This window comes from Camellia sinensis, chromosome 4, assembly GCF_055761805.1.
Source record: "Camellia sinensis isolate YWXY chromosome 4, ASM5576180v1, whole genome shotgun sequence".
NCBI lineage: Eukaryota > Viridiplantae > Streptophyta > Magnoliopsida > Ericales > Theaceae > Camellia > Camellia sinensis.
The window spans coordinates 110,653,751-110,681,275 of record NC_138964.1 but is presented as its reverse complement, the minus strand read 5'-3'; the positions used below and the strand labels follow the sequence as shown (position 1 = coordinate 110,681,275).

General features: G+C 35.3%; 2 protein-coding genes and 1 pseudogene across 2 annotated transcripts in view; 1 reads left to right on the top strand and 2 right to left on the bottom strand.

Annotated features, from left to right (window-relative positions):
- The first annotated feature begins 13,446 nt into the window (after positions 1-13,446).
- On the top strand, positions 13,447-15,287 carry LOC145789435 (large ribosomal subunit protein eL37x-like). The gene is made up of 4 exons (XM_082865939.1): positions 13,447-13,622; positions 13,718-13,853; positions 13,948-14,049; positions 15,221-15,287. Exons 1-4 carry the CDS (start codon positions 13,620-13,622, stop codon positions 15,265-15,267), a joined length of 288 nt encoding a protein of 95 aa, XP_082722065.1. The 5' UTR covers positions 13,447-13,619; the 3' UTR covers positions 15,268-15,287.
- Positions 15,288-17,934: 2,647 nt separating this feature from the next.
- LOC145823969 (secreted RxLR effector protein 161 pseudogene) lies at positions 17,935-18,877 on the bottom strand (annotated as a pseudogene).
- Positions 18,878-25,729: 6,852 nt separating this feature from the next.
- LOC145823968 (protein neprosin-like) overlaps positions 25,730-27,525 on the bottom strand; it is a 41,422-nt gene continuing 39,626 nt past the window's right edge. Inside the window, exons 6-9 of the mRNA XM_082923547.1 lie at positions 26,686-26,838; positions 26,505-26,558; positions 26,272-26,409; positions 25,730-26,089 (exon numbers count right to left, since the gene is read on the bottom strand). Coding sequence (XP_082779673.1) covers positions 25,730-26,089; positions 26,272-26,409; positions 26,505-26,558; positions 26,686-26,838 — 705 coding nt within the window. The remainder of the gene's footprint in view (positions 26,090-26,271; positions 26,410-26,504; positions 26,559-26,685; positions 26,839-27,525) is intronic.

Here is a 27,525-nt window from a genome sequence, read left to right as displayed (position 1 = left end):
AACTCATGTCCATTGAAACCCTTTGGCGAGACTGCACCGATAATGTCGATTCCCCAGACTGAGAAAGGTCATAGCAAAGTCATGTTGTAAAGCTTTGACGGCGAGATATTTATGCGCTTAGATTGGATTTGACATTTGTGGCATCAACGTACAAAACCAATACAATCATCCTCCATAGTTGACCAATAATAGCCTTGTCTAAGGATTTTCTGAGCTAGCATTACACCGTTCATGTGTGCTCCACATTCCCCTCTGTGGATGGCCTCCATGAGCCGCTTTGATTCCTCTTTTTCCACACGCAGCTTTTGCATTCCCAGATGGCCTCTCTTTTATAGCTTACCCTCGTAGATGATAAACTGGACGGCTAGACGTCGTATTCCCCATTTGTCTTTGCCATTTGTCCCTGGTGGACATGTCTCATTTTCCAGAAAATTCCAAATATCATAATACTAGGGGGTTTTGCCATGAACTTCATCTATTGCGACAATGGTCTCATGCCAGAGCATGTTCGAGTAGGAGATGTTGGAAATTGGATCGGGTTTAGAGCCCAGACTCAATTGGGTCACCCATGGTGGCATGACCCAATTAGGAGAGATCCAAATAACCTGATAGATTATATATCAAGATATGAGATAATCTTGATAGGGGATAATTGTCAATATAATATATGATAATTATTAATTAGATATTATATATATGAGACAGACATTATCTAGGATAATATATCTATCCCATGGGTCTCCTAACTCTCCTATATAAATAGACCTTGAGTTCTATATTTCACATTAAAAAAAAAAACATACGTTCTCTCTTCCCATAAACCATTATGTCTTTGTACTGTGATTGGTGTGGGTAAAACTCTAATAGTTTTACTCCATTGCTGTGGAGATTATTTAAGAGTACGTGACTCACCTTTTAAGCTGGATTCATTGTGCAATTTGTTTGCCCACAAAGTATGTCTGAATCCATATTATTTTTCGTTGTGTATATAGTATTATATTTCCTTCACCATTTATAATGTAGGATAAGACTTCTCTGGATTAGACGGTGCTTTTAGGCCCATGGGACTCACCATGAGTTCTATTTTGATGATTCGAATCGTTCAATGTATAAAACTCTTTGAGTACTTTATCCTTACAAAAAATCACGTTAATTGAATATCGATAATCCTTTCTTCAAAACACATTTTTGTCAATAATTTATTTTAAAATTATATCTACCATTGAAAAAGATATAATTTGACCAAGGAGTTATCGATATCTGATCAATGTAACTTTTTGCAAAGATAAAGTATTTGGTGAGTTTTACATATTGAATGATTCATATCACTGCAATAAGACCTGTGATGAGTCTCATAAGCTCAACAACATTATCCAATTTACAAAGTGAATTAGAGAGAAGTCTCATCCTATAAGATATTGTCAATCACTTTCTAAGTAAATCAAATGTGAAAATAGATAGTTCAAAAGCACAATTATCCCATTTCACTTTCATTTCAATAAAACAAGCATTACCTAGTATATAGGTGATACCTTGTCATCACATATCACCATTTAATAACCAATCATCACGTTAGACAAGTGAACTCCACTATTTAAAATGTAATTAGTATCCAAAATCACAGTTAGCCCTGCTGTGTAGCAACCACGTAGTAGTAACTTTTGGAGCCTTGGCTTCTTAGAGTCTAACTCCAGGAGTTACCACTCTGTGATTAGGCCAAATCACAGTTGGCCTAACCATAAGGCCACTATGACTATCGCTAAATGTTTCAATTTTTCGAAACACTTCAAAATTTTAATTTAGAATAAATCTCAATGATTTTCTTTAAGATTTAAAGAAAATATGATAAATCTTATAATTTTGATATGATTATATTGAGTTTCATTAAGGTTTTAATTCACATAACACTTAATCTCATTTTATGATAGTTATATGGATAGAAAAACAATAGTGTCATACCTTTTACACGACAATGTATATTTTACATTATTTATCTCTATATTTTTTCACTACTTGCATTAATTCAAATCCATTTAGCCTTATTGAAAAAGAAATTAATATAACTACATCAAAACTGTGAAATTTTAGCTATTTGGTTATCCAATTTTTAAAATCAAATTTTGAGTTTTCAATTTGTATTTTTTTATTTTTAGCAATTTTTTCTAATATTTTGATTAATTTTTTTATTTTTTATTTTTTAGATGTATCTAATCTAGATGTCCTTAAAAAGTAAGATATTTGTAGTTAAAAAAAAAAAAATTAAAGATTCAATAAATACAAAAATGTACTGAATTTATATATTTTTTGTACTTATTAAATTTTTTAAAGATTTCTTGACAAATGTTTTACTTTTTGAGTATATCTAAATTAGATGTATCAAAAAAAAAAATGATCAAAATATTAAATAAATTCACTAAAAATATACGAATTAAAAACTTAAAATTTGATTTTTGAAAACTGCCAAACGTAAAATTGCTAGTCTAGTTTACCTTTCAAATTATTTGTCTAAACAATCCCTTCCCACTCCAACATAAATAAATAAATAAATAAACTACATTGCCTAATACGTAATAAATTTTTTTCAAAAGATTCAACCAAGAAGTTGGCTTTTAGCCATTTTTTTGGTTTGTAGCAAAAGCCAAAAGTTAGCTTTTTTGTCTTTTTTTTCATTTGGGAAGTTGCTTTTGTAACGCCCCCAAAATAACAACATTAATCCCATCAAATAAGACATGCTTCGATATTCAAAAGTTCCACATTCATTCATTTCTCATAGTTTCATTACATATGTATTACATGTTAACAACAAAAGCAAAATGCCCTACGGGCTTACAGCTTTCCAAGTTAACACTTGGTTACAACAAAAAGAGTACTAACTCATACACATTAAGCCCTTGGCTTGGATTTACATGTAATACATCAAAAGTAAAACTACACAAAACTATGTCCGCCTCTAGCCTCCCAAGCTATGTCCTTGGAGGTGGCATGCTTCCTGTACCTGAAAATGATATTCCCATATAGGGTGAGCCACAGCCCAGTAGAAATACACTAAACCAACCATGAACAATGCCTAAAATATTAGCAATTGATAGATGGCTAACACTGATACATTCACATGAATCACATATTTATGTCATACGACTTTTGAGTCCAAGTTTCCTTTCATTTTTCCCTTTTCAACGGATAGGCATATGAGCACTACCCACATTCTCACAGATATGTATAACAACAATATCCACATTCTCAGATAAGCAAATAAGCTATATCCACATTCTACAACAGATATGTATAACGACAATATCCACGGACAAGCATATAAGCTCTATCCACACTTCACCAAGATAAGCATATGAGCTCTATCTCCGGAGTTCATCCCCTATCTTCTCCCAACACTATCCGATTTAGAGGTACATCCCCTATCTTCCCCTAAACCGCGGAGTACATCCCCCATCTCCTCCTCTACACATAACGTATACAAACACATTGGTTCTATATACAATCACTCAATACATACAGTTAATGTATTCTTTCAACCGTCAAGTTCCATGACACATTCCATTGATTAGTTTTAGTTTGCCTAATCATCATGCATTGTCTACAACAATCACGACTATCCTCCACCGATAGCCCAAAGCAGATATTTCTAAACAGAAAATAAATGCACAAATGGATATTAAATCAACATTTCATTCCTCTCAATTAATTATCTCAATTAATTAAACAATGTAATTAGGTTAATTCCCATAATCAACATTTCAACCCTTAGGTCCCATTTTCATCAATGATTCAACATTTATTCCATTTTTCTATGCCAAACATGCACCTAGGTTTATTATGAATAAAACCCCAACTTTTGCAAAATTACACAAAAACCCCAAACTTTCACAAAATTACCAAACCAACCCCAACATCTCAAAATACCAAAATTTAAAGACAAAATCCATAGAGAGGAGTAGGATATCCCTACCTCGAAGTTTGAGCCAAAAAGGAGATGAAGACTCGAAGATCAACGTGCTCCAAAACCAAACTTTTTCAGATTAAATCAAAGCCCTCAACGCCCTCTATCTTTTTAACAAAGGCCCTAGGCTAGATTCACACTCTAGGGAGATCAATTCTTAGAAAGAGTGCAAGTTTAGAGAGAGAGAGTGTCGGATTAAGGGTTTTGGATCAAAAAGATAGTGAAAAAGTGATGTTTTAGACGCTGCTGTCCGCTGATATAAAACACTCTCGCTCGAGCGAAGGCTTGGTCGCTCGAGCGACCAGACACAGAAAACTCTCGCTCGAGCCAAGAAGTTCTCGATCGAGCGAAAGAAAAAAAATCCAGACCGCTCGAGCGAAGGAAGCTCGCTCGAGCCAAGAAAGACAGCTCTCAGGTCCAGAACCAGGTGCAACCGCTCACTCGAGCGAGCCACTCTGGCTCGACCCACCATACTCGAACCCCACTCTCGCTCGAGCGAACAAATCCTCGCTCGAGCGAAGGTCCAAAATTCTGGGCAGCAACACTAGGCTCCCGAACACAACCAACCTGTAACAAACCTGCCTAACACATCCCATAACTCAAATATGAAGTAAAGAGGATGCAAACAAGATAATAAACCACAACTAACATCCACGGACACATGTCCGGATCACTATTCAACAAGGGCAAAACCCGGGATCGCTATAGCTTTTTAGCCAACGGTGAAATTACAATTTTACCCCTCATGGGTCAAAATGTGTTACATTGGTGAAGTTGTAAATATTTTAAATAAATGGGGGTAATTTGGTCATTTTATTATGATTTGACATCATAAACAAACACTAATAAAAAAATTCAAAAGTCACTTTTTACCAACTTCCCAAATCATTTGTCTAAAAAAGCCAAAAACTTGGTTAAAAGCCAAAAAGTCACTTTTTACCATCTTCCCAAAGCAAAGCTTCTTGAGATGAGATTTTTTTTTTTCTTTCTTTCAAAGGCCCATTTTAAAAAATAAGTAAATAATTCTTACCCAACTATTTATTTTTTGTATGTATAAAAAAGCTCTGATTGTTCAAAAGTCCCTAATATTAAAGGCCGCGAATAATCTCAAATTTCAATTACAATAGTAGAGGAAAAAAAGAATTTTACATTGCAGAGTTGTAATGTAAAATAAATAAATAAAACATAAAAAAATGTCTTTTATTGATATTTTACCTTAATCCTCAGAAAAGTTTGGTTGTTCCTCTCCAAACTAACATGTTTGGTACGATGGAATGTAATAGAATGTTGAATAAAATGAATTGCTCATTTTCATACCACAATTTGAGTACTAACATAGAATGACATAAAAATAGATACATATTTGATTATACTTATTAAACTAATGGAATGAAATAAACTTTTTAATTATTTTTTTATCACACTTGTTAAAATGGTGGTATAACGTGATGGCAATGGCAATGGCGATGGCGATGGTGGCAAAATCAATGATGGTTGTAATTTGGTATGGTGTGGTGGTGATAGGTGATGATGGCGATAGTAGGGTGATAGTGGTGGTAATAAGTGGTGGTGGTAGGTTGGTGGTTGTGGTGGCAGCAGCAGTGGCGATGTGGTAATACAATGTGGTAATAGGTGGTGGTGGCGATAGTAAGGTAGTGGTGGCAATGGTGGTAACGATAGTAAAGTAGTGGTGGTGGTTGGTGTGGTGGCGAAAATAGGGTAGTAATGGTGGTGTCAAGATGGTAGTTGTGGTAGCGGTTGGCTTGTGGTTGTGGCAGCGATGATGGTGGTAGAGTAATAGTGGTTGAGGTGGCTGTGGCAGCAGTGGTGGAAGGGGTGGTGGTGGTAAATGGTAATGGTAGATTGACGGTGGCAGTGGTAAATAATAGTGGTAGTGTAGACATTCCATTTTGATCGGTCTTAAGACTTGGGCACTTTACTCCTAACACTTGATGATGAAAGTCGCAATTTGCAATCTTTTGAATTCCTCAACAGGAAAGCCAAAATTCAAGTTTTAATCCCTTATCCCAATCTAATATCCGTTTTGGCCAAGCTATTTTTGACCCTTTTAAAACCCTTTTTTCAAAATGTTTTGGTTGCATAGTTCCAAACATTTCTATAATGTTTCGAGGCTCGCGTTCTCGAACTCCAAATAATATCTTTTTCAATAGACTGAGTGTATGACATAATATGAGTAAATGGAAGGGATATAATTATCTGGAAATACCTATTTTTCCTTTCAAATCATACTAGCCTTACACTATTGATCTAATAGTATATTTTTCTCACTGGCAGTATAACAACTTATGGTTGGATGGAAAATGTGGCCAGCTAGATGAATAATTGTACAACCGGCTGAATTGTCCCGATACAGAGCATTTTCGGCAAATTCATATTCGTCTACAAGTTTTACACAGATATCTTAGATATTTTGTCCAAAATTCTATATATATGAGTCTCAAACTTCATTTTCAAAAGTTACAAAATTTCTCAAGAGCTAAAAAAGACTTCTTGAGAGCACAATAGCATATTCCATCTTCATTATTCTCACTTATATCATCAAAACACCATTAAAGCTTAGCTTTAGAGCTTCTTGCTGATTCTAGGCCATACTCAAGAACTTTGAGGGTGCTAGGATAGAGTTTTGATAACCAAGAAGTTCACCCTCTCTTCAAGAGCTGAATTTTTGAACTTTTTCTCATCCTCTCTTTTTCTCTGTTTATTATCAAGCTTTGTACTACGTTATTATTGTGTTGTGGTCATATGATTGGTCCTCATGGATGTAGGTAGGAACTAGGATATAGACACTCATCCATTGAGTTGATTGAATTCTTTGTTTGCTTGCATTCTTGCACATTTTCCTTGCTTTCTAGTACCATACTTCATTGTTGTCATATTTAGATATGTGATTGGAACCTTGTAGACAAGAGGGAGTTAGAAATTAACCACCCATCCACAAGTTTGATTATGTAATGTAATTTTTTCATTTTCATACACTTTCTCATCACTTTTTTCATCATCCAAGTATATTGGTTCATGTGTTTCAATCCATCCTCAACTCTAATGAGTAGTTATGATTGTTACATGGAGCTAGTTGGATTATTCTTGAGGTTTGGTGTTGAGAAGGTGATTAGCTTTTATTTTGTTTGTATTTTCTTAGAAGCCCTATAGAGCTTTTATTGCTTTCATGAGGCTTCACCTTAGAAATGGTGGCAATCTACTCTCTCTAATTAATAGTATGAATTTGGGTATTAACTTATCTTTATTCACAAAGAAATGAATGTAAGTTTTCATTTATTTATTGGGCTTGACTTCTTCCAACCTCCAATTTCTATGCTTATTCACCTTTTTATTTGATAAATTGTTGTGAATATCATGTTGCACAGTTCCTTGTATTGTTGGATGGTGAGTGAAACCTGTCTACCTCTTTCTTGAAACATCATTGTGATAGAAAGGGGTCATCCTTTGGAAATGCTTTGTTTGCCTTTGTTTTGGGCTTACTGTATAAAACAGGATTGTTCCTAATTTTCTTGTACAGTCAGATGAATAAATCATCCATTTGGCTATGTTTTCATTCGGCAAGATGGTTTATTCATATGGCTAGATGACTTTTCCAGGAAAAACAGAGGAGAACAATGCAATTTTCGGCAGATGATCTCATGGGCACTTGAGGCTTCTGTTATACTTTCCCTCTTATTTCCTTATGATTTGTTAGATTCAGTTTCTATTTAATTAAATAAATTCATTGTTGTACATAACTTCTAACCCTACTTCTTTATATTCATTCATTGATGTATTAATTTTCAACCCCACATCTTTTATTCCTTTCATCGTAAGTGCCTGTTGTAATAACTTCCAACCTCTATTTCTTTCTATCCCTTTTCTATGTATGTCTTTCAATCACCATTTTTTTTCTATCTCTTTTATTTCCATGCTTTCCATTATTGTTAATAGCATTACGTTTTCTTTTTATCATATTCATGCCTTGTATACATATTTCATGCACTCAAATTTCATGCATTCGGATTCGGGTCATTTGCATTTGTGGACTTATCATTTCCTATATGATTTTGTATGCTACCTTATACTTTGAGATAACTCACATATGATATACGTAGTAGTCGAATCTATAGTTGCATTATTGTGTATGTGTTGCATTAGAATTTGCATATAGAATCATGCATATTTTGCTAACTTTTTAGTTCATTCTTTCATGGGACGCTTATAAATACTAGGTGAGCATTTATAACTTCAGAATTCCGTCTGTGCATGATTTTTCTTATTATGTTTAGCGTTCTACCATTCGATTACATGCTTAGTTGATATATCTCTATGATTACCAATGGATGAAGATTATGTCGTTCAATTTGAAATATTATTGATTCTTATAACCGTGGGCTCAATTTCATTTGAGTTATACGTATTTCAAAATTCTTTTAAAATGCATGGGATCAAAATATTCCAAAATAGATGACACAATCTATACTTGATTGTTTCACATAGTAATTTTTAGTATTAATTAATAATCAGAAAATAAGCACATATTGTTTATAAAGCTCATATCATGATTTAATGGAGGTCGATCTTTGATCAGACGAGCGATGGTGCTCAATTTATGACCTTTCCCCTCATACCTAAATTCCCAAATCAAGGCATTTCTAGTTATAATGGACACTGGCTTTTGGTACGAGTCACGAGTTTCTTAATTTTCTAAAAAGATTATGTGGCAATTCTGAGATCTGGTGATGTAATCAGTTTTTTTTTGCATATTTTGCGATTAAATTTATTTTTCTATAAAGTTGCCAGATTTGAACTTTCATTTTTCGTTTCACATTATACTAGTGAAACAAGTTTAAGAGATCGGTGTTTTGGGAAGATAGTTAAAAGCTGCTTTTTGACTTTTTTTGTGAGAAAGGAAAGTGGGTTAAAAGCTGAAAAGTGACTTTTACCCTTGTTTCCAAAATAAGCCCGAGAGTCTAAATTGTCAAACGCACTCTGGTGGTAGCTAACATAACAATAGACACTTGTTATAAGATGACTCCATGATTGAATAGAATGCCTATTTGGATAGGTATTCCAACTTTTTGTGTATTTTAACTTTCTGTTGAAATGATTATTATATTAGAATGTTTATTCTCACTTATATAAGGTGTACCAAACATGGGAAAAAGAATGTAAAGATGGAATAAATATTTTATTTCAACCCATTCCATCATGCCAAATACGCTCTATATCTACATAATATGGGGTTGATTAATGGGTTAATTACACTAATAGTCCCTATAGTTTGGGACTTGTGTCACTTTGGTCCCTAACTTTTCAATTGTGATACATTTGACCATGAATTTTGAATATTGTTCCAAATAAGGACAATTGAAAATATAATTAGATTTTTCAAAGGTAAAATCGTCAATTTGATAAAATATAAACTAATTTGACAAAAAATAAATGTCAAAAAAATATTTTTAATTTTTTTAAAATTATTTTTATCCACCAATGATAAAATTATGTATAATTAATAAAAATTACAAGATTAATTTTTTAAAATTAATTTTACATGATCATCATTCAATCACATAATAAAAATTAATTTGGTAAAAAAAATAAATAAATGTCTAAAAGATTTATCAATTTTACATAATTTTATTTTTAGTGGGTAGAAAAAAATTTAAAAATTTTAAAATATTTGTTTGACATTTATTTTTGTCAAATTAGTTTATATTTTATCAAATTGATAATTTTATCCTTGAAAAATCTAATGATATCTTCAATTGTCCTTATTTGGAACAAGATTTAAAATTAATGGTCAAATGTGTCACAATTGAAAAGTCAGGGACCAAAGTGACACAAGCCCCAAACTATGAGGACTTTTGTGTAATTTGCCCTTGATTAATTGTGTTGTAAGGTTGTGGATTTAGGTAGAGATTTTCACTTTAGGGTGTTGTTTGGACTTGTGAGACTCATCACGAGTCTCATTTTGATAATTTGAATCATTTATTTTATAAGGTCATGTATATCATTAAAAAAAAAAAAAAAGGGTCGATACAATAATCATAATATCTTCATTTTATCACATTTTTTACCCAAAAAAAAAATTATCTATTTTTAAAAAAGATACATATCGTTCATTTTGTTTTTGGAGATATATGTTATAGCGATCCCGGGTTTTATCCCTTATTGTACAGTGACCCGGATTTGGTTCCGTGGATGTTGGTAGTTGTTTAAATCTTGTTTGCATCCTTTCATACTTCGTATTTGAGTTATAGGTTGTGTTGGGCAGGTTTGTTACAGGTTGGTTGTGTTTGGGAACAAATGGTTGCTGTCCAAAATTTTGGTCCTTCGCTCGAGCAAGACGTTTGTCGCTCGAGCGAGCTTCTTGTTTTGGTTCTTCGCTCGAGCCAGGGTTTCGTCAATCGAGTGAGAGTTGTTTTTTTGTGTCTGATGGGTCGAGCCAAAGTGGCTTTGCTCGAGCGAGCGTTTGCGTCTGGTTCTGGACCTGAAAGTTGTGTTTCTACGCTCGAGCGAGATTTCCTTCGCTCGAGCGAGCGAGGTGTATGTTTTCGAGTTCCTCGCTCGAGCGAGCATTCTGTCACTCGAGCATGCTTCTGGGTTGCAGACCTGAAGCTTCGAGTTTTTGGCTCGAGCGAGACTTTCTTTGCTCGAGCGAGTTTTTCTTGTGTCTGGTAGCTCGAGCGACCCAGTCTTCGCTCGAGCGAGCCTGTTTTATATCAGCAGGCAGCAGCGATTTTTAACTTCACTTTTTCATCCCCTTTTCTTTTACAAACCCTAGATCCGAGACCCTCTCTCTCTAAGATTTGATCTACCTAGGGTGAGTTTCTACCCTTAGCCCTTTGTTAAAAAGTTAGAGGGTGTCTTGGGCTTTGATTTAATCTGAAAAACTTGAGATTTGGAGCACGTTGGTTTTTGGTCTTCATCTCCGTTTGAGCTCAAACTTCGAGGTAGGGATACCCTACTCCTTCATATGAGCTTTGTCTTTCCATTTTAGCATTTTGATATGTTGGGAGTTGTTGTGTAATTTTGGGAAAAATTTGGGTCACTTGTGTAATTTTACAAAAGTTGGGGTTTTATTTATAATAGACCTATATGCATGTTTGGCATGAAGAAATGAGTTAAATGATAGGTTGTGGTTGAAAATGGAACCTTAGGGTTGTTATGTAACTTATTAGATTAATGCCCCAATTACATAGTTAAGTTAATTGGTATAATCAATTTGGAGAAATGAAGAATTGAATTGAGAATGTTGAAATTGGGAACGTATGGAATTAAAGGGTGTAGTTGGATCAAGTATCACTCATCAAATTGAAATGTTGATGATTTATCCATTGGTGCATTTATTTTCTGTTTAGAAATAACTGATTTGGGCTATCGGTGGAGGATAGTCTTGATTGTTGTAGACAATCCATGATGATTAGGCAAACTAAAACTAATCAATTGAGTATGCTATCGAATATAGCGGTTGGAATAATACGCTAACTTTATGTATTGATTGATTGTATATGATCTACATTTATATACATGTGTTATGTGGGAGGAGATAGGGGATGTACTCCACGGTTTAGGAGAAGATAGGAGATGGACCTCTAAACCGGATTTTGTGTGGCATTGATACAGCGCTACAATGTGTATCAAGTGTTGATTATGGGAGTGTTTGAATTGAGTTGATATAGCACTAAAATGTATATCGTTGTCAATTGTAGAGTATAGAAGTGATTCTATGTTATGTTGATACAGCACCAAAATGTGTATCTTTCGTAAGGTGTGGAAATGGTTTTTGTGTTAATGATACAGCATCAAGATGTGTATCCTTCATGAATTTCGAAAATGTTTTAAAGATGAGTCTTAATCTCATTAAGTTGATTGGTTAGGTGTTGAGCCTTGTTTTCAAACTCAAAGTTGAAAAGGAAATGGGAAATGAAATGTAACATGGACTTAATGTCATGAAACCGAAATGTGATATAAGTAGATGTATCTGTGTTGACCATCTATCAACTACTAATCTTTTAGTCATTGTTCATAGCTGGTTTAGTGTATTTCTACTGGGCTGTGGCTCACCCTATATGGGACATCATTTTCAGGTACAGGTAGCATGCCACCTCCAAGGACATAGCTTGGGAGGCTAGAGGCGGACAGACTTTTGTTGTCTTATTTTCCCTTTTGATGTATTACATGTAGATTCAAGCCAATGGCTTAAATGTGTAATTGAGTTAGCACTCTCCTTTTTGTGACCAAGTGTTAACTTGAAAAGCTGTAAGCCCGTAGGGCATTTGCTTTTGTTGTTAACATGTAATACTTTTTGTAAAGAATATTCTGATTTATGAAATTATGCTTTATTCTCTTTTGTCCAAACATGTCATGAATGTATGATTTATGGGTTTATTTTGAGGGCGTGACATATGTAATACTAAATAAATTATGATTATTGGATTGACATTTTTTTTGTATAAACGATATAAACAAAATATCTTACAAATTAAATTATTTGGATTACCAAAATGAACTTATGATGGGTCTTACTGGGTCAAACAATACACTCCTATCCATATGAGAAGCCTATCTTGTGGATTTAAATCTTAGGAAGAAAAATTTTACACCCTTTGTTTTGGTTGCTAACAAACTAATAATGATTCATATTGTGTAACCAAAAAATAAAAGAGCAACTATACTTTATAATTAGCGTACATTGACCTCCGTTAGGTTTGAAAAAAAATTAAAAGGCTCACAATTTTAACATAATTATACTAACTCTTATTTTAGTTAGATTAAAGAGATCGAAACTAATATTGATAGAATAAAAATTTAAAGATAAAAAAAATATAAAATATATATTTTAATATAAAAGAGATGATAACATTAATTTTTTTATTCATAAGACTAATGAATTTATGATAAAAAGGGAAGCCAAGTTTTATTTGAATTAAAATCTTTAAAGAACTCAATTTAATTATGTTAAATTTATGAGATTCCAAATTTGAAAGGAGATTAGTGTAACTTATTCTTATAATTGAATTGTAAGGCCAACCATGAATTATCGGCCCTCCATAAATTGGGTCAGTTTAGGCTTGTTGGCCTTTACTGCATCCAAAAGCCTAGCTCATTTTGAGTGAAACTGGGCTGAAGCCCGTCTGGAAGCTCAGCAAGATTCAACTTGGCCAACCCTAAGTGAATCATGATCCTTTCCTTGACTTTTTATTTATTGGGTCATTAGGCTTAGTTCTAGGCATAATTTTGATGATTCGAATCGTTTATATTATCAAATTTTTTGAATATATTATACATATAAAACATTAAGTCGATTGGATATCATAAAATATATGTTCAAAAAGTTGTTTATTTATTTTTTTAAAAAAATAATTTTTAGTTCAATAATCTGAACACATATTTTTTAATATTCGATCAATTTAATTTTTTATAAATATAATATATCTAACAAATTATAAAATGTGAGCGGCTTGAATCATCCAAATTGGATCGAAATTGGGTCTAAAATGAGCTCAATGACCCATAAAAAGTCGAGAAGTAAAGTCGAGGATGGAATCTCGATTCTACCCTAAACCTCTCAACTCACATACATTCACCATATATATTGTATCTTCTCCTCCAAAACGGCTCTCACAGGTCTAGGGTTTCTTGCAGCTGCGCAACAATGGTAATCTCTCTCTCTCTCTCTCTCTCTCTCTCTCTCTCTCTCTATGCATACAAATATATGTGTAAGGGCTTATAGAAGTGGATGAATGGAAACAGGGGAAGGGAACAGGGAGTTTTGGTAAGAGAAGGAACAAGACCCACACCCTCTGTGTGAGGTGTGGCCGCCGCAGCTTTCATCTCCAGAAGAGTCGATGCTCTGCTTGTGCTTTCCCTACTGCCCGTAAGAGGACATGTAAGCCCTCTCTCTCTCTCTCTCTATATATATATATATATGTGTGTGTATGTATGTATTTGGATCTGATGGGTGTACAAATGCATATTTTCAGATAACTGGAGTGTGAAGGCGATCCGAAGGAAGACGACTGGGACAGGTCGTATGAGGTACCTCCGCAACGTACCTCGCAGATTCAAGAGTGGTTTCAGAGAAGGTGATACCTCCCACCCCCTTACATTTTTCAATAGGGTTAATTTCATTTTTCTATGTATGCTGTGGTTAATTTTTGTAAACTATTAATTAATTTCATTCATTTTGTTCTTCAAGTTTCTAATTTTAGATAATATGATCAATTTGATGTTGTTGATGGTTCTCCAAATTTGTAACATTTATCGCTTACTTTGATTAATAAAAATGTCATTTCAAAATTTAAACATATTTTCTATTTTGAAATGAGGATTCTAGAAGTACTTAACTATTTGTTTGTGGAGTGCAAGTAAAAAGATAAGTGTTTAGTTGGGGTAATTTTATTTCCACACATTAATTTCCCTCAATTCACACACTTAAATGAAAATTTTCTTTCATACAGTTGTCCTGGAATAAAAATTTCATAATACTCCCCATCTTCTTCCATCCAAACCCTAATCCCTGCATCACCAATGCCACCTCTCTTCTCTACCCAGGAAGTGGATACAGCAATACGGGGATATGTATACGGAGATATGCCAAAATTTGAAAAAGTAAGATACGGGTACAGCGAGGATACGTTCATTAAAAAAAAGTTATTTTTATAATTTTAATAATGTAATATGCATGAAAATAAAATCTAAAGCAAATTAATAAATAAAGAAAGAGATTTCTATTAAGTTAAGAGTCTTCAAACATTCATAAAATATCCAAAACTAAAAGCAAATGCAAATTAAACATCATCTTTATATGCAACACCAAAAAAAGAACGAGTAGAGAGAAGAAACATGAGAGAGCGAGAGAGAAGAGAGAAACGAGAAGTGAGAGAGACAATAAGGATACATCAATTTGATAAATTCTACTACTTTAACTGCCACTATATTCCTCTTATTAAAGAGCTAAACAAAATATTATAAGTAATATGTGATTTTGAGTATCCGATACATCAAAATTAAGTATCCAATACTCCAAAATTAATTAAGAAATATCAAATAATTTTAAAAAGAATCCGATACGTATCCACAAGTATCCAAGTAGTATCGGTGTCTGATAAATATCCAGTACGGATACGTCTCCTTTTTTGAAGTATCCGTGCTTCATAATTTAAGGAGTAAAAGTGAAGTTAGCCTTAAATGTATGTATATGTATTTGTATATCCTTTTTGTTTTTACTGAAATTTTTGGTGTATGTTCATCTAGGGACTGAAGCAGCTCCGAGGAAGAAAGGATCGGCACCTCCTGCTTGAGGCAGTGGATGACAAGGCTTTTAGCGGGCATGATTTTGATGGGGTACATATAGCGATCCCGGTTTTTCCTTTCTTTGTATACTGTATTCTAGACTTGGTTTCATGGATTTGTTCTGTATCATTATCACTTCTAGCCTTTACTCTTTGTATTTGAGTCTTGGGTTGTGATGGGCAAGTTTAAAGCAGGTTGGTTGCACTTTGAAACCAAAAGGTGATGCCCAAGTTTTTGCCTTCACGCTCGAGCGGAAGTTTTAACGCTCGAGCGGGCTTTTCGTTGTTGCTTCTCCGCTCGAGTGGGAGTTTTTATGCTCGAGCGTGGTTTTCCATCTCCCAGTACTTTACTCTGCAGTCCGTTCGCTCGAGCGATATTTTTTTTACGCTCGAGCGTGATCTCTTGATTTTGTCACTCCGCTCGAGCGGAGAGTTTTACGCTCAAGCGGATACCATCGCCTGCAAAACTTCTGGAATGGTGCAATCGACGCTCGAGTGGCTCTTTTCACGCTCGAGCGTGAGTCTGTGTCTTACGCTCGAGCGGGGTTTTTCACGCTCGAGCGTAGAGTCGACTACATCAGTCCGTGATTTCCCTTTTTGGATCACTTTTTGACCTACTTTTTCTTTCTTAACTTTTAAAAACCGCCATTTGAGAGTTTCTCTCTCTACTCTCACCTTCTCTCTAAGATTTGATCTATTCCTTGGGGTCTTCTACCCTAGTTCCTTTGAAAGAAAGGTAGAGCTTCGCGAGAGCTTTCTTTTAATCTGAAAAAGAGAGGATTTGGAGCACTTTGGAATTTGAGTCTTCATCTCCGTCTTCTCCATTCGGGTTATTTTCTTCAAGGTAGGGATTTCCTACTCCATCTTATAAGTTTTGTTCTAAGTTTTGGTATTTTGATATGTTGGGAATACTTTGGTAATTTTGGGAAAAACCCTAGTTGTAATAATGAATTAATTTGTATAATTAATTTCAGGAAATTGGGGAATTTGGTTAAATTCATGAAATTGAGGAATTCATTGATTAAATGGTGTGGTTGTATAATTTAAATCACTCACCTATTGAATTGTTGATGTATTTATTTCCAGTCTAGAAATAACTGTTTAGGCTATCGGTGGAGGATAGTCCTGTTTGTTGTAGACATTGTATGTGGATTAGGGAAAATTGAAACTAATCAAATTGTTTAAGTCATAAATTTAGACTATTGAATTAATACAGAATATACATGTATTGATTGAGCATTGCATATGCATATTGTTTGGGAGGAGATAGGGGATGTACTCCACGGTTTAGGGGAAGATAGGGGATGGACCTCTAAACCGGAATTTTGTTTGGGAGGAGATAGGGGATGGACTCCATTAGCATCACTATTATGTGTGCTTATTATATTGAAGTGTTTTACATGTCATTGATACAGCACTAAAATGTGTATCAAACGGGAAGTATGAAGTGTTTTAATATGAGCCTGATTCTCATGAATGTTGTTGATATTGGAAGTAATGTGAATGTGATATATAGTTCATTGTTGTAAGTTTGGCCAGGTTCTGAGCCATATTGATAATAATGGGAATTGAAACATGTCATAGACATTAGTGTCTTGAGACGGTATTAAGTCACAATTGATTATCTTGGTTAACCATCTATTGAATGCTATAGCTTTATTCAATGCTTATATTTGGTTTAGTATTTTTCTACTGGGCTGTGGCTCACCCTTTATGGGAACATCATTTTCAGGTTCAGGTGATAAGCTACCTCCAAGGACTTAGCTTGGAAGGAATTGGAGTTGAAGACTCTGTTTAGTTTAGTTGTTATTTATTTATTTGATATTACATGTAAACATTCAAGCCTAGGGCTTTATTTGTATTTGAGTTAGCACTCATATTTTGTGTCCAAGTGTTGGCTTGGAAAGATGTTAGCCCGTAAGGCATTTAATTTGATGTTACATGTAATGTTTTTCAATAAGAATACTCTGATGAATAGAATAACGGTTGGTTTTCTTTTATTAATGCATGTCAATGTTATGTATATTATGGGTTTATTTTGGGGGCGTTACAGTACATGCATTATAGTTTCATTTGGCGTGTTCAAGTGTTGGAACAGACAAATTTTTGGGAACATCATTTGTTTGGTGTTACTCCAATTCAATATTGAGCTTGTGCTTTTGTTCTTTTGATACACTGTTGATTTTGAGTTTTAGATACAGATTGATGATTATTGTTTTGAATCCCTATTTTGTCGAGTCTATAGATATTATGATTTTGATGATAATCGGTTTTATTTACTATAATACCTGGACCTACGTATCTTATATCCAGATGACTAGAAGATCTAAGACATCAACTCATCAAGTGAATTGACCATGACCACCCAGTTTAGGAAGTATAACTTGTTATAGAGTGTGTTTGTGTATTGAAATTCCAAGAATCTCTGTTTTTTGTGGACTTTCTTTTTGTTTTGCCCAAACCGTATTGTGGGAGTGGACTTCATAGCTCCAAACACCTCATAGCATTTTCAGGGTGCCTGCCTATTCAATCATTTATGTGTGATTTAATATCTTGCACATTGACCCTTCTAATGGATATCGAAGATAAAAATTCGTTATTGGTGCGGGAATGATGAACTTGGTTCTTTTCCAAACAAATGGCACTCTGACTATCGCAGTACACCTCAACGTGCTTCTAAACAATACCCAAGTCCTCAATCAACCCATGTACCCAAATAGCTTCCTTAAAGGCTTCTGTCACTGCCATGTACTCTACCTCTGTAGTAGACAAAGCCACTGTTGACTGAAGTGTTGACCTCCAACTCACCGGCCTTTTAGCAAGTGTAAATAAATACTCTGTTGTTGACCGGCATTTGTCTAAGTCACCAGCATAATCTGAGTCCACATATCCAACCAGATTCTGTTCGAGTCTATGATCTCTCTCAAACTTCAAACCCATATTAACTATGCCATGTAAGTACCTTAAGATCCATTTCACTGCCTGCCAGTGACCTTTCCCCGGATCATGCATATACCTGTTTACCATACTCACAGCATGTGAGATGTCAGGCCTTGTACAAACCATAGCATACATTAATGCACTAACTGCATTTGCATATGGAACCTGTGCCATATGCTTTCGTTCTTCTTCTGTGCGTGGAGACATCGAAGCACTAAGCTTGAAATGAGGGGCCAATGGTGTACTCACAGCTTTTGTTTTTCCATTTATGCCAAATCTATCTAACACTTTTTTAGATACTGGGTTTGTGTCAGACAAACCGTGCCCTTCTTCCTAGCTCTTTTGATCTCCATGCCAAGAATTTTCTTTGCTTTGCCAAGATTCTTCATTTCGAACTCTCCTGCCAACTGTGCCTTGAGTTTATCAATCTCCACCTTGCTCTTAGATGCAATCAGCACATCATCTACATATAAGAGCAAATAAATGAAGGAACCATCGGAAAGCTTATGAAAATATACACAATGATCATACTGGCTTCTTGTGTTTTTCTTTTCCGTCATGAACCGATCAAATCGCTTGTACCACTTTCTGGGGATTGCTTCAACGCGTATAACGATTTGTTCAGCTTACATGCCCAATTCTCTTTTCTAGCAACTTTGAAACCATCTAGCTGGGACATGTATATCTCCTCTTCAAGATCCCATGTAAGAAGGCAGTTTTGACATCGAGTTGGGTGACCTTGAGATCAAACTGTGCAACCAAAGCTAGCAAGATACGAATAGATGTGTGCTTCACAATAGGTGAGAATACCTCATTGTAGTCTATTCCTTCCTTATGGGCATAGCCTTTAGCTACCAATCTAGCTTTGAATCTGATGTTGTCTTTGCCTGGGATGCCTTCCTTCTTAGTGTAAACCCACTTACACCCAATTACTTTCTTGCCTTTTGGAAGTTGCACCAACTCCCAAGTCTGGTTCTTGTGAAGTGACCCGATTTCTTCATCCATAGCCTCCTTCCATTTGACACTTTCAGCATTCTGCACTGCTTCTTTGAAAGTGCAAGGAACACTGTCTTCAATGATTGGAAGTGCATAGGCCACCATATCGGTCATCCAACTAGGTTGCTTAGTAACTCTTTTTCCTTTTCTGATTGCAATGGGTTCTGACTATTGTGGCGCCTCTGGATCTTCATTTTCATCTGAACTCTCTTCAGAATCTTCTTCAGAGCTGTCAACCAGGATGGTTGACTGGCTAAATAGTCTTTGCTAGAGTCTCAAACTCCACTTGCACTGAGTTCTTCAATGCTTCCTGATTCTCTTGAGGATTTGGTTGCTTCAGCATTGTAGACTCATCAAAGGTAACGTCTCTTCTAGTGATAACTTTCTTTGATTCCGGGCACCAAAGCCTATATCCCTTGACACCATCACTGAAGCCCAAGAAGATAGCTTTCTTGGCTCTAGTATCCAACTTAGATTCTGTAACATGAAAATAAACTGGACATCCAAAGATACGTAACTGATCATAATCAGTAGCTGGCGCTCCTGACCATACCTCAATGGGAGTCTTGTCATAAAGTGCTGCAATAGGTAGTCGGTTAACAAGATAACGAGCATAGTTCAATGCCTCGCCCCAAAATGCCTTGATCAATCCAGAATGTGATAGCATACACTGGACTTTCTCCACCAAAGTGCGGTTCATGCGTTCTGCAACTCCATTTTGATGTGGTGTTCTAAGAACTGTGAAATGTCTCACTATCCCTTCATTCTGGCAAACCTCAAAGAAGGGATCTAATGTGTATTCCCCGCCATTGTCAGATCTGAGCTTCTTGATCTTTTTGCCTGTCTGGATCTCAATCATTTTCTTCAATGTAAGAATGATATCTAATACCTCATCTTTATGCTTCATTGTGTAAACCCAAACTCTCATTAAAAAATCATCAATGAATGACACAAAGTAGTGTTTACCTCCCAAAGAAGCATTCTTGGAAGGACCCCATACGTCAGTGTGAACGTAGTCTAGAATCCCTTTGGTACGATGAATAACAGTACCAAACTTGATTCTTGTTTGCTTGCCCAGTACACAATGCTCGCAGAACTCAAGTTTCCCTATTTTGGCGCCTTTCAATAGGCCTTGCTTTACTAACCCTTGTAAAGCCTTTTCTCCAGTATGCCCTAAACACATGTGCCAAAGTCTGGAAATGTCTGAAGCATCGTTCTCTGACCTGGTGGAGGCAGCCACTCTCCCTGTGACTGTAAAGTCGTCTAGAAATTATAAATTTCCTTTTTGAGTACCCTTCATTGCAACAAATGCTCCTCGAACAATTTTGAGGACTCTACCTTCCACAGTTACTCTGTAACCTTTGGAGTCTAAAACTCCCACTGAGATGAGATTCTTCATCAAATCTGGTACGTACCGAACATCTTCAAGAATTCTGATTGTTCTATCATGCATCTTCAGTCGAATTGTTCCAATCCCCTTTGTTCTGCAAGCTTGGTCGTTGCCCATCAACATAACTCCTCCATCGAACTCTCGTAAGCTCGAGAACCACTGCTTGTTAGGACACATGTGGTAGGAACATCCGGAATCTAGAATCTATTCATCAGGTTGGCCATATGATGAAACTATGAAGGCTGATCCTTCACCATTATCTCCATCTCGTGCAACGTTCACCTTTTCCTCTTTCTTATTTTTATTGGGACAATCTTTTTCCCAATGCCCTTTCTGGCGACAAGCAACACACTCGTCTTTTGCAAGCCGTCTTCTATCTGATGATTTCCTTCTAGATTTTGAGCAAGACTTTCCTCGCCCTGTATATCTTCTGGTAATTATCCTGCCTCTGACTGTGAATGCTGAGTCCCTGTTTGCAGACTTATCTTTCCTTCTGAACTCATTATTTACTAAGGCGTTTGAAACATCAACATACTTGATCTTTTCTTTACCATACAGTAAAGTGGTGATGAGATGATCATATGTGTCAAGCAAGGAATTCAACAGTAATAGTGCTTTATCTTCATCATCAATGTGATCATCCAAGTTTTTCAAATCGGTAAGAATTTTGTTGAAATTGTTTAGGTGTTCGTTCATCGAAATACCTTTCTTATAGTCGAAACGAAACAACCTCTTCTTCAAATAGAGCCAGTTCTCAATGCTCTTTGTCATGAACTTGTCTTCCAGCGCCTCCCAAAGGTCCATCGCAATATCATATTCTGTGAAGGCATACTTCTCCTCTTTTGTAAGGCAAAGTCGGATGGAACTGCAGGCCAGGAGATTCACTTTCCCTCATTCTATCCCGTCCAAGTTATCTAGTTTGTCTCCCAGAGTGAAGTGCAGGTTCATCTGGACAAGCATATCTTTAACTTTGCATCTCCACATGCCGAAGTTGCTGTTTCCATCAAACTTTTCTACCTCAAACTTAGCATAGGACACCGGGGTCCAATGCCTAGAGTTGCTTGTAGTCGCTAGGTTACTTGTGGACTCGGTTGATCTCGTCTCTGTAGATTCTGCCATTGAGACTGCTCAATAATCTCCCCCACAAACAATAACAGATGCTTGAAAAGCCTGGAACATGGAAAATTCTAAACTCCCGAAAACTTCACTGAAAATTCAGGTCCGAATCTCAAAAAAAGGAATCCGCGGTTGTGTCCAGAATGGTTGATTTAGCTAGGAAAGCACTTGTCTCCACCTCTCTAGAGGCCTCAATGAAATTTCTCCAAATCCAGGGGCCAAATTGTAATTTCCCAAAAATCCAGTGACCTTACTGTAATTAATAGAAGTTCCAAGGACTAAATTGAAATTTCAACAAGATCAGGGGCTCAAATGTAATTTCCCAAACTTTCAGGGACTGAAATGCAATTTCTCAAACTATTATGGACTGAAATACAATTTCTCAAACTTTTAGGGCCTCTCTACAATTTCAAAAATTTTAGCTGACTAGGATGACGACGTGGTAGATGTGTTGACGTGGCTCTGACGTGGCAGTTGAACTGGCTGTGACGTGCCTCGACACGTGATAGTGACTAGGTAGCCATGTGGTCCAGACGTGGCAGTGACTGGGCTGACGCGTGGCGCTTTGCAAAAATGATTTGCAATATTGGTGCTCCAAGGATTTGAACCTTGGCCGAAGGAGTGCAATGCTTAACCTTAACCACTTGGACAGAGCTCATCTTGGTGTTGGTTTTCCCTTCAAATATATATTTGAAGTATATATTTTTGCTGCACAAAGTCGTCTTCTACCTCTTGCTACGCGTGGGTCTTCTGGTTAAGTTCGTTTTGGCCGTTCTTTCTGGGTCTGGACTCCTCTCGTCGAGACGGACCTCCTGGTATATTCAGAAGTTGATTTCGACAACTTCAAATTTTTCAGTTTACAGAAAATAGAGTTGCGGATGCTTTGTTTTGGCACAACGATGCTCTGATACCAATTTGTTATGCCTAGGAGGCAAAAAAACAATCACACACAAGCACACAAGCAAGAACACACAGAGAATTACGTGGTTCGGCAAATCGCCTACGTCCACGGGCAACGGATTTCACTATATTTTGAACAAAGAATTACACACTCTATAATTCTCTCTCTCTGCTCTGTAATCTCTCTTCAACTCACCACACTGACCCTCTTCCATTCACTAACCATTTATAGATGAAATGGAGGGCCAAAGTCTTCAACAAGCAACCACCAACATTTATGGCAACCACCACCAACATTTATGGTAGCCATCAATCAACAGCCATCGTTGAACATCTGAGCCAATCTTCAACACAGTTTTCTTTGGCAAGGGCAGAGGAATATCTTTCCCACCAGATGAAACATACTATCAGTTTGAATATGTATGAGTGACAATCTCTCAAGACAACTCTTCTTGCTTAAATAGAAATAAGCCTCAAAATATAGAGCTTCCTCCTTTCCAAGAGAGGCAAAGTTGCTAGATAAACTTGGGGAGAGGAGGGTGTTGAATTTTGACAGTGAGATCAATTGAGTAATTTTTTTTACATTATATTTCATTCAATCGAAAGCCTATTATTAATTCTAGATTTGATGATTGATGATAATGAGAAAGGAAGGGAGTTGAGTATGATAACAATTGGTGACCAAATGATAGCCTATAGTTTGAAGACAAAACAGTGTCGTTACATTCTTTTTCTTTTCTTTTCATTCTTTTTATTTTTATTTTCAGTTCATTATTTCAATTTTTTTTCCTCTCTAGGGCACTTCTTCTTAAGTATGGCCTTGATAAATAGGATAGATTAGATCAACTATTTAACACTTAAGTACTGGCTTTATTGCAATGGAAGGACTGGGTTTATTTCAGTCATAGAAATGGCATAGTTTCTTAAATCATATTTGTAGATAGCAGAATTTTGATTGCACTCTTTAATTTGTCATATTTTGATGGAAAGTCCTGTTATATGTATGCAGAAGAAGTTGTTGGACCAACGAAGGTTGGCCTGAGTTGAAGGAGCTCTGGTCGCTTAAGCAAGTGGTCTCAGGTTCGAGTCCTTGTCGATGCAGCAAACCTTCTTGGGAGAGGTCCCCGCCTTGGTGCCTGACCGTACCTCGGAGGATTAGTCCGGGGTGAAGCCTGGGGATACCTTGGGAAACCAAAAAAAAAGAAGTTGTTGGAATCCTCATTGTCAATTGTGGTCTATTTTTGTTCTGTTTTGTATATTATTCATTTGTTTGTATGGACTTTTCTATGCTTGATATTTTGTTATTCAATATATAGCTTGATTACCTTGTCTGGAGCCAAAACAACAGAAGCATCCAATATCATGAGCTGAGAATTTATCCTGAATGAACCTTTTTTGTTTTCATACATTCTGCAATTTTTAGATTTTCATTTGTAACTTATTTTCATTTTTGGTCTAATTTTTTTCCCTATTAGTTCTAACAAAGACTGAGCAAAGGAATGAATTAAGGAGCTTTGGAGCTAATTACTATGGTTGCCTAAATCCTTGATCTCTATTTTCAAGTATGCCCTTCAATCTAATAGTTACATATTTATTCCCAAATTTTCTTTCTTCATTCACCAAAATTTTCATTCTAGTGCCTCATGTCATTTCCTTCTCTATTCCTTATATATCTCGTCACATCTGTTCATATATATATATGTATATATATGGATTATTCATGGTTATTTCCAAGTGTATGGATTTTGTTCATTTTTGTTTTTTAATCATTCTGTTGGGTATATTTTTTTGGAAGTTCAAATAAATTATAGGCAGACTATTTGGCATTGAAAAGATTCAACTCCTAAAAAAGTTGTTCTAATTTAATCATAGTGACATGATAGATTATCTCACAATTTTTGGATTTGTTACAATTCAACCATCCCCACCTTCGTGGTTGATCCTCTCCTTTTTGATAGTATCATTGAGATATTTTTTTTGTGCTATTTCCCAATTTACAGAATGTATAAAATGAACACTAGAAGATGGTAAATATTGGCCCTGGGGTGGGAAAGTAAATGGATATGGCATGTAGAGGATTATGGTTGAAAAATCCATATCTAATTCATGAAGAACTATGTTTTCCCATTTTATTTTCTTATTTTTTAATGTTATTTTTGATATGTTGGCAGAAGGAATAATATGATTTTGTCCAAAATTTTGTTATTGTAATGAATTTTTTTATTTATTTTATTTGTGTGTTGCTGCACAAAAAAAAATAAAAGATTAAAAATTAAAAATCAATCTATATTGTAATTATTTTATAATTATTCCATTGAATTATAATTTTTCACAATTATTAATTGCTCTAATTTTAAATTCCCACGTAATGGAAAGCCCAAACCACAGTTAAAGGCCCCTCAAAAAATAATTAAACTAGTTACCAAACAATAGAAAAAAGAGATTGATGTTTAATTATTAATTGGACAAATGTATATTGCAGTTAACTAAATTATTCATTGAAAATGATATGATAGATAAATTTGATTATATAAGCTTAGTTGGTAATTTTGTTGTTGAAAATGTAAGAAAAGTAACATTTAAGTGATATTTTGTTGTATTTAGATTAATTTGGATTGATTAATGGCTTTATGTTTCATTTGGTATTTTTTTTTCCCTTTGTTCTATATTGAGTCTTGCTAAGCCATGAAATAACAAAATCAAATTATTTTATTTTATTTTTATCTTTTTGAGTTCTTATAATGATTTGCTAAGATCTTAATCTATGTAAGCAAATTTTGGTGATCATATTCAAACAATCTCTGTGTGGGTACTAATAAATAAATAAATAATAATTGTGAGTAATTCCAATTACATTGGCTTAGCACCCGTAAACGTTCAAAGCAGGTCTTGTTGAATAATCCAAATTTTTTAATCGATGACATTGCAGTCAAGAAGATTAAAATTTGCAAAGCTAAAAGGGTTGGATTGTGCATCACCCCAAGCATAAACAATAGCATTTGAGTCTTAATAAAAGTTTTGCAAAGCACATGCAATTATATATATATAAAAGGACAAGGGGCGGTCAATTTTACATTATTAATTCATGCCAAAATGAAATTTTAAAAGTACCAAATTTGTGTTCTCCTTCTAGGAACCTCCAGGGCCCCCATATAGTACCAGATGCCCAAAAAGAGCCCCCTGGTATCCTTCATCTTTCACTTCATACAGTTTTCTACTGTTTGTAAACTCGTAAGTTTGAGGATTTATATCCCCTCCACTTGGACTCTTAAGTGCAATATTCCTGCAGTGTGCATCATATCTTGTGTCCTCAATTAGAAAATGACCTCCCCCCATTGCAGGTTTCGGGGTGCCCAGTGGACTAAATACCTCTCCTCCCCATTCAGCACGTGAAGCTAAGTTTGCTAATCCGCCACCAAGTATTCTCTTTGGCCAAAATCCGAGATTGGTATTCGCAACTCCAAGCCACCAGTTTCCATTAGCTAGGTCCTATATATTTTTACATGGATATCAAAATTGAATAATTGAACAGAAGAACGCAAATTCTATTTCTTTACCACTAATTACTTAATTACGATTTTTGTTTCATAATTATTGGTGTAATAATTATTTGACACAATGGTAGCATGACTTGGGAACTTGTTTCATAATTAAAAGTTTTCAAATGTAACCTGGAAGATGTAGATTTTTATCCCAACCGTTGTCCCTCCACGTATAGAGACCTCTTCTATTACTTGACCAAGAGGTATTGCTGTGTCCACAATCACAAATCCAGGACAATTTGTATTGAAACAATGAGATTGACCTGCCTGTTTGGTAGACAAACATATACGAATATATTGTAAGAGTTACTAAGAAAATATAGTCAATCAAGTAATATGCAATAAAAAGCAATGATACTTACATTCGTATATATGAATAGTCGAGGACGTGCGTCACCAAACAGAGATGGATCCACCTGAGACAAACCAAAAACATAATAACAACAAATGCTTTTGTCTATGTGAAACTAGTTTTTACTTGTGAAAATTGTTTCTAAAATAAGTAAGAAGTTAAATTTACAAGAAGCAAGAAGATCAACTTACCCTCCACCCGACTTGTAAGCTATCAGGCCCATTTTGAATCATCATTCGCCCTGCACTATATTGTTTACCCACGACATCTGGTTGGTGTACACTAAGCACCGCTGATGCTCCACTGTATTTGTTTGGACCATCTATCGTCTCAACTATGGCATACTGGGTAATAAAAGTCCAAAACATATGTGTTACTTTTATATTTTCCCTTACAGTGAGAATCTGAACATATCCATATTGTTGGGAGAAAACCAAAGGCCAATTCGAAATACCCAAATCTAGCACAAAATAGCAGAAGTAATTTTTCTCCCTTTTTGTGTGAATCTATTAGGGAACAATTTGAATAGAGCACAATATATATATATATATATATAATCTGAAAATAATAAATCTAAAAATCACACAACAAGGGAAGAGCAGTTTGCCAATCAACAAAAAAAAAAAACAAAAAAAAAAAAGGCAAAAGCAATTTTTACGTGGAATAATGGGTGCACAAGAGTTCTCTCTAGTTAGAGCTAGAGGCAAATAATCAAGAACAACTACAAATAAGTTTTCTTGGCAACCAAAGAACTAGTTACAAAATTTAGGAAAGATCTCACCAAAAAAAAGGGTACTGTTCACGAGGCAGAAAACCAAATTCAGAATGCTCCAAATCTAATCTCCACGGTTCAAATTTCAGCTCAATCAGATGATCGAACCGTTTGATCAAAGCTGGACAGAGTTTATCAAAAACCAAACAAAAAACATTATCCGTTTGGTTTAATTTTAGAATTCTAATTTGAGTGTAGAGTTATGTTTTGAATTTTGAGTTTTTGAATCATGATTTGAAAAGAAAAAATTTATTTAGTT